The following is an 11667-nucleotide window of genomic DNA, read 5'->3' on the forward strand; positions in this document are numbered from 1 at the left end:
TAATGCCTTTGATGCTGTAAATGCATACTGATGGGGAAAAAAAAGAAACACATTTTCTGGAATGAGAATACTATAGTTATAGCTTATGTACTGTCACAAAAAGTTGTCAACTTAAGCCCTCTGACCAGCAATACAACTTGTGCAGTAAAGCACTGCAACTTGCCAATCACATAAAAGCTCATTAGGTGCACGTTTACCCAACGAAGTCCAGATAGAACAATGCCTGATCAGGTCACCTTTAAAAAGGCCTTAATTCAAAGCTCAGGTGTTAGGTCAAAACAAGAAAAAGGCCACACTTAGTTTTCTGTGCATTCCATAATGCCTCAAATGTCACCAGAAGCAAAGCAGAAGGCCATTGGCATGCTGCAGGCATGTCATGTGCCAGCATTGTCAGACACTATGGAGTAAGCTGCTCCACTGTGCCCCGAATGCAAAGAAAGTTTCGACAGACCGGCAGGACAGATGACCACCCAAGATCCGGTCGCCCTCGAGTGACCACAACAGAGCAGAACCGACACATCAGACTGGTCCATATGAGAGATCGTTTCAGACCTGCCACCCTAACTGCTGCTAGAACTGCCAGCTGACAACGCCCTCATCAGTGACAGGACAGTGAGGCTCCGTGCTCCGAGCAAGGCAACCTGTCAGAGGCCCTTTGCTCAAACCTCCTAGACGTCATACCCAATTGGCTTCGGCCAGACAGTGGCTACAATGGACTCATCAGCAGTGGCATCAGGTCCTCTTCACAGATATGGGAGGGCCAGAGCACGGAGGAGGTGTTGCATTTCTTTTTTCCTTGAGTATATTTCCCCTGCAAATCCCGTTACAGAATTGCATAGACAAAGTGGAAGATCTCTTATAACCACTCACTAATAAATAGTAATAGGTGAATATTAGAGGATTGTTCCAACTGTGATGGGACTGGATGCCTAAAATTCCTTAAATTTAAAATGGCAAAACCTGCTTATTAAGAGTGGATGTAGAAAAACTTAAAATGCCACCTTTTTCTTATAAGTAATAAGCAGTCCCTCCCCCATTAAGTGCATAAAATACATTACAAATCAATTTAATACAATTCTTTAAAAAATTCCTCCTGTATTCAGAATTATAAAGATAACTTTTTTTGAAGGCGTACAATAACTCTTACTCTTAGATTTTCTTAGGCAACTGTTAAAAAAAGGAATCATTCACCAACTTATTCACCAATAGCATTTAATTTATACTTATATAACATTGTCCTTCTCAGCCCATTGATTATAGTTCTAGTACTTTTCACAAATCTAAGATATTCCTTTAAGCCTAAAAGAAGTTACCTTTTCAATCTTAAATAAAAGTCCCTAAGGGGCCTCATGCATGTCCAAAATTCTCAGCTATCAAAAAAGCCAATCCTCTCAATGTCTTCAGAATCAACTGTGAAAAACAAACCATTACACAAGTGGTAAATACTGGTAAGTACATTAAAATGGAGGTACTTTAAGAAAAAAAGGTTGTAAGTGTGGAACAACAGATATATTCTTGAATCAGACTATGCACATAACTTTCACTCATTAAGCTGCCGGACGAGATTCCCTGTCAGCTTCCTCTTCTTTGTAACCTGACAACTTCTTGAAAACTGGAATTGATTTTTTAAGGATCTCAATGTACGTCGTCTATGCACATTATTTTTACATTACTAATATTTAAAGTGGTATATCTAGGCACAAAAAAGTACAATACAGTATAGATCGCCAACTTCACAAGTGGAACCAAGCATACCTTCTTATGTTATGATAAAAACTAAAGCATCACCCTTTAACATCTTAATGACATTATCATTCAATTTTTTTAAGGATGGTTTCAGTATTGTACAAAATCAAAATGAAGTTGATCAACTTACAAATTTTTACATTTTATTTAAAAAAACATAAAAAGCTCAGAAGAGACTGGATAGTCACAAACATTTAAAACCTATAACAAGTTATACCTTGACAAAGATGCCTTGCAAATGTGAAGATAAAAAGCATTATGAAAACTTGGATGTTAAAAAAGAAAGCAGGAATCTGTTGTGCAAAATACAAGTCCAACAATAACATGAGAATGGTTCAGCAATTTTAGAAGTACATTGCACATCTATACACTTCCAAGTTTACGTTGTTATAGAGGCCCTACAGAATGATATATACTGGTCCTGAAACAATTTCTGTTCTGCCATTTGGTGCTCATTGTCATTACTGGATTTCCAGCTGCAAAGAGCTTCTTTCACAAAAGTTTGTGGCTAGGTGCAAGAAGGAAACAATAACAGGGACCAAGTGAGTAATGGCTCCATAAAAAGGTAAGTTTTATTACAATGGTATTATCAGCTTTGTGAAGGCAAGTGTATGGATGTGCAAAGAGAAATGTTTATATATAGGGAACTGCATATTATAAACCTTATAAAATAAGGTTTTCCCTACTTGTACAGCAAATTTGATTTGTATTTAAAACAAATTCACTTGACTAACTAGCATATGCTAGTACTTTTTTAGAGACGGGTGATAAAGGGCTGCGTTTCTCAAGTGTTTGATTTTCCATAGATTTTGTCTTCCTCTTCTTCTGCTTGAAGACTGGTGACCTTAAAAAATTGGTATCTGTGAATCGGTCTCCTCTACGAAGTTTCCTTAAAAAAAATATAGAAACAATTAATTTCCAGTTACAAAAGCAGATTAAAATAGTTATACCATGGTAACTTAATTCATATATCACTTTCGATATCAAACAGCTAGTTAGAATTAAAGTTCTCATTGAATGAAAAGAAAATTGCATGTCCATATAATTACAAATGAAATATAAACCAGTTGTATGTTTTCAAATTGCTTTAAAATTAATAAAGTAATCTTACACATTTAGAGTTGGCTCCTTGTAGTTAATACTAATGGTGCAGCGACGTTTATGAGCAGGATAGCCCGACGTCTCCGAGTTAGAAGGCTGCAGTGAATCGTTGGAATACACCTGAAATTCCTTTGCACAGGCTGCAGAAGAAATATTTGTCACATCACTAAGCCTGAATCGACAGGGTGGTGGGTTAATGGACGGACCTGTTAAAAATAAACCTTCAAAAAGTTAACAGGTCTTAAAGATTTATGGTAAGTTTTATAAGCAGTTTAGAGTGATGAAAAATCAAATTAGTACTCTTCTCACAAAAACAATTCCATCCATTTTAACTAATCAGCAAATACAAACTTTCATAAACTTTCTGAACCTTTAAAGATGTTTAATGCTTGTCGAAAAATATTTTCCTTTTATATATAACTAACAGGAATATTTTTTGGGGAAAAACATCAACATAGTACTATAGTGCTGAAGAAGTCAGTTCACTCTGAATGATTAGAAATGGAAACTATTCATTACATTAGTCCATTTGTTGACTTTTTTAAATGTAGAAGACACCTATACTTAAAATATCAAAATTTAAACATTTTGTTTTCAATTGAAATGCAGACAATCCATTCATAAATGTTTATGAACAACTGAGACCTAATTTCATTTTATCTCTGGAGGCAGCATCACAGTACTGTGCACCAATGTGTCAGGGAGACTGCTAACAGCCTGCCTTAAGCCTTCATTAATAGTTCGGCCATCACAACCCGCCCCAGTTAAGGAAGTCTATAGAAAGAGCATGGAGGCAGTAACTTATACTGATTTGTTTTCACTGGTTTTAAATTTTCAACAGTCCTTCATTAGCATGAAACAAGTACTTTCTTCTTAAATAAACATTTGCTCATATAATCATTGCAGTAGTTCTCAAAGTGAGCCCTTAAACAAATAAGAACCATTGAACCAGCATTTAAACTATTGCAGCAGTTCTCTGTGAAAACAAATACAAAGGAAAAAATGAAAGCTCATATTACACATGCAGTAAAAGACCATAATTACCTAGATTTCTTTTAGTGTTCACAGTATCCACAGTCCCATTCTTAACCTCCAGATTACCATCTGCTGTTGTTTCTTTCGTGCCATTATATCCTCTAGATGCTAATGTGGTGAAACAAAAAAAGTTACACTTATGTTGAATATACTTTCAACAACAAAAACAACAACAAAAAGTTTTCACATTCTTACCTGTGATGCACACTCTTTTTGGTTCAATGTTAACATTTTTTTCAAATTTTTTATTTGACTGCAGAACAGAGCTCCTTTTTGACCTGGATCTTCGGGGTGGTGTCACCTCATTTTGTTTAGACTTCTTAGGTTCATAAAGACTGTCATCCAGATCCATAGATATGCTACTGTCAGGATCTGTATTACTCCCACAAGTAGAAACTGGGCAGGCATCTACAGAAAGCATGTCCCCATCAGTCCGATTCTGCTTGTAAGTGGCCCTGAAAGGTGTGACATGTATACTTTCTTCACAGTTAAAATCAAAAGCATCATTTGAACCCAGCGATACATTAAATTGCTCATTGGAAACAGGTCTCTGTTTCGATTGTGGACGCTCTCTACTTTTTGATCTTGCTCTGGGATTATTTTCCCTTTTCAATGTGACTTTCTCATGTTTGTCTTTCTTTGTCTTTTCAGTCTTAGTCTCAATATCCTTTTTCTGTGCTGAAGGAGTCTTGCCTGGAGGCTCAGGCGTTGAACTTTTGACATCGTGGATACAAGCAGGCAAAGTTTCCAAGTCTCTATGCAATGGTTTTGCCCTTTTCTCCTGATTTTGTGATTTCACAAACACCTTTTCGCTACTGTCTGATTTGTTTTCATTTGCTATTTTAACTTGAGGAGAAACGGTCACATCTTTGTCTTCATTAGAGCAAGAATCTACGCTAACAGATGGCAGTCTTCTATGGTCTTCTCGCCGTCTCGCTGTCACAGTTCTTGGCAAAACATTATCGAGCCAAAGGTTCTCCTCTTTGTTTTCATCAAGCTTCTGCCCTCCTTTTGTTGATTCTGTGATTGAAAGAAATTTATTTTGAAAGTTTGATGTATTTTTATAAATATAAAATATGGAAACCTAATAAGTTCTACATTTTTAAATTGCATACCTCTGCTTGAAGGGCAAGACTGAGCAATTCGTAATTCATCAACGTTAGTTTGTCCTTTATTAAGGTTGGTATCGGCAGTGCAGATGGGACTAGCTCTAAAACAAAAACAAGCTTCACATTGTTTAATACAGAATATTCCACTTCAAGTAAAACATATTGTAGGGTACAGAAAAATCCCCCCCCAAAAAAGAATCATTGGTTTTCTTTGCTCAAAATTTGTTCAAGATTTTTTTTAAGAATGTGTAAGATGTAAATATAATATAAGTTTATATTATATTAAATATAAACTCTTAACATTACCCTATATCAGGAAAACTTTAAGGATATTTATCAGACAAAACAGAAGCACTATAATCGATACACAAGGCACCATATTAGAGTAATATTCACAATGTATTTAAAAAAGTATAAATCAAGCTATAGTTATTACAGTGACATTTTAAAACAATGTATAGTTTGTCATAAATACTTTGTTTTCAATATTAATTAAATTTCATTTTCTTTCTTGGTTTGTGATTTAGAACAGTTTTTATTTAACTCAGATGACTATAGATACTTTGATGAGCTTACCTAACTGGAATATCTGCAGCAGGATAAACCTTTGGATCCACAGAACTCTAAAAAATGTGTTGTTGAAAGATAAACATGGCGTGATTACTTGTGAAATAAAACTTTTTTCACTTCAAAAAATATCTGGAGCATGCCAACGTTTCATTATTTCCTGAGAAGGTACAGGGGGTCATCTTAAAACAACTGGCAATTCAGAATTGACAAGGTGTGTGTGTGTATATATATACAGTGCCTTGCGAAAGTATTCGGCCCCCTTGAACTTTTCAACCTTTTGCCACATTTCAGGCTTCAAACATAAAGATATAAATTTTTTATTTTATGTGAAGAATCACCAACAAGTGGGACACAATTGTGAAGTGGAACGAAATCTATTGGATTTTTGAAACTTTTTTAACTAATAAAAAAATGAAAAGTGGGGCGTGCAAAATTATTCGGCCCCCTTGCGTTAATACTTTGTAGAGCCACCTTTTGCTGCGATTACAGCTGCAAGTCGCTTGGGGTATGTCTCTATCAGTTTTGCACATCGAGAGACTGAAATTCTTGCCCATTCTTCCTTGCAAAACAGCTCGAGCTCAGTGAGGTTGGATGGAGAGCGTTTGTGAACAGCAGTTTTCAGCTATTTCCACAGATTCTCGATTGGATTCAGGTCTGGACTTTGACTTGGCCATTCAAACACCTGGATACGTTTATTTGTGAACCATTCCTTTGTAGATTTTGCTGTATGTTTGGGATCATTGTCTTGTTGGAAGATAAATCTCCGTCCCAGTTTCAGGTCTTTTGCAGACTCCAACAGGTTTTCATCCAGAATGGTCCTGTATTTGGCTGCATCCATCTTCCCCTCAATTTTAACCATCTTCCCTGTCCCTGCTGAAGAAAAGCAGGCCCAAACCATGATGCTGCCACCACCATGTTTGACAGTGGGGATGGTGTGTTGAGGGTGATGAGCTGTGTTGCTTTTACGCCAAACATATCGTTTTGCATTGTGGCCAAAAAGTTCGATTTTGGTTTCATCTGACCAGAGCACCTTCTTCCACATGTTTGGGGTGTCTCCCAGGTGGCTTGTGGCAAACTTTAGACGAGACTTTTTATGGATATCTTTGAGAAATGGCTTTCTTCTTGCCACTCTTCCATAAAGGCCAGATTTGTGCAGTGTAAGTGATTGTTGTCCTATGGACAGACTCTCCCACCTCAGCTGTAGTTCTCTGCAGTTCATCCAGAGTGATCATGGGCCTCTTGGCTGCATCTCTGATCAGTCTTCTCCTTGTCTGAGCTGAAAGTTTAGAGGGACGGCCAGGTCTTGGTAGATTTGCAGTGGTCTGATACTCCTTCCATTTCAAGATGATCGCTTGCACAGTGCTCCTTGGGATGTTTGAAGCTTGGGAAATCTTTTTGTATCCAAATCCGGCTTTAAACTTCTCCACAACAGTATTACGGACCTGCCTGGTGTGTTCCTTGGTCTTCATGATGCTCTCTGCGCTTTCAACAGAACCTTGAGACTATCACAGAGCAGGTGCATTTATACAGAGACTTGATTACACACAGGTGGATTCTATTTATCACCATCAGTCATTTAGGACAACATTGGATCATTCAGAGATCCTCGCTGAACTTCTAGAGTGAGTTTGCTGCACTGAAAGTAAAGGGGCCGAATAATTTTGCACGCCCCACTTTTCATTTTTTTATTAGTTAAAAAAGTTTCAAAAATCCAATAGATTTCGTTCCACTTCACAATTGTGTCCCACTTGTTGGTGATTCTTCACATAAAATAAAAAATTTATATCTTTATGTTTGAAGCCTGAAATGTGGCAAAAGGTTGAAAAGTTCAAGGGGGCCGAATACTTTCGCAAGGCACTGTATACACACTTTAAGTTACATATTAAAAGAAGGCAACCAACTTGCAGTCAAAAAGTCAGTACAAACAGTAGCTAATGGCAAAAACTTTTATACTGTTATATATTATCCGGGTTTGGGTTAGGGTCAGACCTTTGAGTTTTTGGCACCTCACAGACCTTGCATAAAACTTAATTCCAACTGAAGTGGAATGAGGAGATTTAGCATTATGAAATTATAACATGCTTTACAAAACAACATTCTGAAGCTCCGATTAAGTACTGTAATCAATGTTGCAAATAGTTCTATGAACTCATCTATATATTTTTTTTACAGTAATTATCAGACATACCCTTGTACTGCTCTGTGCTTCATACTTGCCGAGTTCTCTTTTCAATGTGAATACATGAAACATCAGAGCTTGGTACTCTTTCTTCAACTGTAAAATGATACACTGATACTGTCTCCCTTTTTCTTTCTCCGCTTGAAGGGCCAGGGCCAATGCCTTGTTTTTAATCTGAACATTTTTTAAGATAAATGTAGAAGCATCTGCAAAAAAAAACATCAAATGTAAATCAACACATTCTTTGCCAGTATATTGAATATATGAGAAAATTAAATATATTTACAAGCACACCACTTTTACCATATGCCAAACAAAGAATACTGTTTTAATGGGTGATATTAGCATCTTCAAAACTTTTAGTAGAATCCTAGAAAAGCTTTACATGTTAGTTTCCACATCTATGCAACATGATAATCAGACATAGAATAGTATGCATCTTACTAATACTATTCGCTGTTGTTAAGCCCTTGTTTTTGGTACAGGCACTTGCAAGTCTTTTATTTCTTTTCTCTTTCATCTTGTCCTTGATGTCCTCCAGGCTTTGCTGGAAGGACTTCTTCTGGACCCTCTCTCTAGGCATGTTAGAACTGCAAATTTGGAAGAGAGAACATAAATTAGTTTAAGTAATACACGCCTCATTTTTCAGCTGAGATCATGTGTTATTATTCATTGGGAAAGTTTCACTGCTGTGTAGAACCCCCTCATAGGCAGAACAGGATAGCTTAAATATTCACTAATTAGCACAGAAGGATTCCCAGTGCCTCACAGTGTCCTGTCTTATCCCCAACAAGGTTCTAAGGTAAAAAGGGTATTTAGATCATTATACAAATCAGAACTTGATGTACAATAATGTACACGTAATGATTTGAACAACGGTTTAGTTTCCAAATGAGGTAAGGGATCCATCATACTTTGATTATTCACACAACTCAAATTTAAATCCACCCATGAAACGTATCTGAGAAGTCTCTGACTTAGGAAACTAAATTAAAAATGATGAATTTCAGTTAGTAGTAAACGACCTACAGAAAAAAGAGACAAAAAAAATGTTAAAATAAAAAAATACAACTCTAAATTCCCTATATCAATACATGCTAATATATGTATATATTCTAAACTAGGGTAAATTAATATACACTGCCCTTTGGATTTATTAATATCTCTAATGATATGGAAACAAAAACATCATATGACAGTTTTACAGATTGGATATCAGGTCATGCTGAAAAAATGTCATACTGTAATCATAATTGCACTGCACAGATACAGTAAGAATTTATGAGAAATATTTCTTACAACTTATCCAAATAGAAATGCTCAAGGTTCTTCGTCCTCTATGGTTTCCATTTGTGAGCTGCATTCTTGAGTTCATATCACAAATGTTCAATTGGACTGAGGTATGGAGACTGAGATTGCACATAAAATTTTAAGTCTTCTTGAATGGCCGTTAGCCTAACGATTTCTACCACAATGTGAATGCTGGCTTTGGATCATTTTAATGTTAGGATGTCCATTTTTTGGGCAAGCTTGAGATTTGTGGCAGAGAAACCAGGTGTGTGACCAACATGTCATGCTACATGTACAAGTGGATGACTCTCCAAGCCCAGGATCCACATACACAAAACAACCCCAAAACAAAATACTTTTAATGGCCTTAATGGTTTTTTTTTTAGAATGTACACTACAAAGTGAGAGATTAAATTTTTATACATGTATAGGCCATACCCTAACTTGTGGAGATCACTGACCATTTGCCTGCAGGTTTTGGAGAGCTCTGATACATGCTCATACTATTACTAGAGGTCTTCTGTACATTTCTCCTTTTTAATACCGCGGGGAAACAGGAAACCTTCGGAGGCTTCTGTATAGATCTGGCTCCTTCCTTTGCACTTTACAGGCACATGCACATCTTATTTTTATTGGGTTTTATTTAACAATACTTACAGGTGTGAGTTACAACATGACATTTTTACAAGCGTTTTAATAAAGGCATCAGTAAGTCATTGTTTTGGTTTTTTTTTGTTCCTATTTCGCTTAGGTTTTAAATAAATCTCGAGGGCACTGCGCTTTTATATAAGAAAAAAAGTATAACAATAACTTGTATTAACTTGCAATATTGTAAAAACGTTAGCATCGCTCTAATGTTAGTAATGAAGCTGTGTGGTAGAATCATTACATATGCAACATGCCTGGAATGCAACAACAACAAAAAATCACCGATATTTCTGCAAAATCAACTACAATAAACAAAGACCGAGTGCATATCGCCTTAATGCCCCCCCCCTTTGTAGTCTTTAAGATAACCACACACAGATCCTTAAATTAAGTCAACACTTTAGGTTGTAACACGTAATTGACTGAAAAACAACCGATACTGAATGCACAACGTAACAGCATTTCGCCAATATATATTGCTACCTTATCGTGTAATACAAATATGAATAAATAATACCTAGAGAGGAACCATACGTTACTGTACTCGCCCCAGCATGATAAGTTATTAGCACTGCATTATATTTAGTGAATTGTAATTTCAATGAGTTAAAAGGATCATTTCAGCAGAAAGAAAATGTTAGAGGTCCGTGTCCACACTACAAGATTAATGAAACTAAAGGCCTTAAGAAGCTTTTGAGAACATGCAATTGTAGTTAATATCAATTCAGAAACATTACGTAGCTCTCGTGTTTATATTACATGGCTGGATCCAACACGACAGAAAACACAACAAACGGCTAGAACAATCCAACAAAAACAAGCTGTTACGACTCACCCTTTTTTCCTAGTTTTCTCTTAATGATCTAGCTACATGTTTTAAATAAATCTCCTACCTTTCAAACTTCCAACACGTTAAGATCACCGGTAAAAGAGAGTAAAAAGAGCGCTTTATCTTATTCCTTTTACTTCTTCACCGAAAGCTGAACCACACATTTACGTTCAAATTCTGAACCTCAGTCGCTAATTGGTGGGAAAGAACCCGGAAACTCGAAAAACCATGACCGCATATCCGGTCATCAGATGACACAATGACGCACTATCTCAGTTTGGAGGAGGGTGGTGTATTTGTGATGGGTGCGTATATAACTTATAAGTGTGATATACATGTTTGTGCTGCGATTTAAGTACTTTTAGAAACAAACAGAACTACTTCCGTATTCATTTAACTCTTAGACTATGAAACATCCCTTTTTCACGTTAGCTCATGTATTCTGTTATTTGCTACCGGCGTTGTATTTTCTGCACTATCACGTAGATGAAACTACTGTGTCGGCAGTTAATACAGTGGTTCCCAGCCACTGTGTCTTTTGAGTTTACTTAAACTGAGTTGATACGCTGATTCAAAAAATGATTTCATTTATTATTTGGAACGTATTTGTTTATTTTGTTTTCCGCAAATAAAAAGAAATTGTGATAACTTTCAGATGTACTCTCATTCACGATTGCTGCCTGTGTAAGCAATTATAAGGAAAATTAAAGCTCACTGTGGGATTGCCCGCTACATTTTCATTCCCACCTGACTGTTCACAGCTATCTCCCAGGTATTGACTTGTCAATTGCTCACCTATGAAGACCTGTTCAGGTTATAAGTGTAAGAAAGCTGAGGAGAGGCTATTTAGCTATTTAAAGTTATGTATGCTGAGTAACATGGAAAGGTATCCTGAATGTGTTTTTTTTTTTAATTTAGGAGTGCAAAAACAAGTTAACCAGAAGTCTAAAAAAGCAAGAAGATTGGTTAAAGTAATCAATTAGCACTGGACATTCAGAGTGAGTGTAGTTATGAACTTTGGTCTTTATGCATTTGTAGTCATATATTGTAAATATTTAAAAAAAATATATGTGCCTGGTTCTTAATGGGCAGGCTCGAGAACCAGTGATGTAGACTATAAGTATGGAATTATATTATACCTGTTGGCCCCTCTGTATTGT

General features: G+C 36.3%; 1 protein-coding gene across 2 annotated transcripts; it reads right to left on the minus strand.

Moving 5' to 3' along the window:
* Positions 1–1195: 1195 nt before the first annotated feature.
* On the minus strand, positions 1196–10681 carry LOC102690685 (shugoshin 1). 2 transcript variants are annotated; one of them, XM_015357433.2, is made up of 9 exons: positions 10572–10681; positions 8185–8330; positions 7750–7946; positions 5568–5614; positions 4998–5092; positions 4078–4902; positions 3892–3990; positions 2858–2987; positions 1196–2635 (listed from the first exon to the last, which is right to left on the minus strand). In XM_015357433.2, the coding sequence occupies exons 2-9, from the start codon at positions 8321–8323 to the stop codon at positions 2476–2478; spliced, it is 1692 nt and encodes a 563-aa protein (XP_015212919.2). In that variant the 5' UTR covers positions 8324–8330; positions 10572–10681; the 3' UTR covers positions 1196–2475. The 2 variants fall into 2 exon arrangements, with proteins under 2 accessions (XP_015212919.2, XP_015212918.2); XM_015357432.2 differs by having other exon boundaries at positions 2858–3053.
* Between the last annotated feature and the right edge of the window lie 986 nt (positions 10682–11667).

Source organism: Lepisosteus oculatus, chromosome 10 (assembly GCF_040954835.1).
Source record: "Lepisosteus oculatus isolate fLepOcu1 chromosome 10, fLepOcu1.hap2, whole genome shotgun sequence".
Lineage (NCBI taxonomy): Eukaryota > Metazoa > Chordata > Actinopteri > Semionotiformes > Lepisosteidae > Lepisosteus > Lepisosteus oculatus.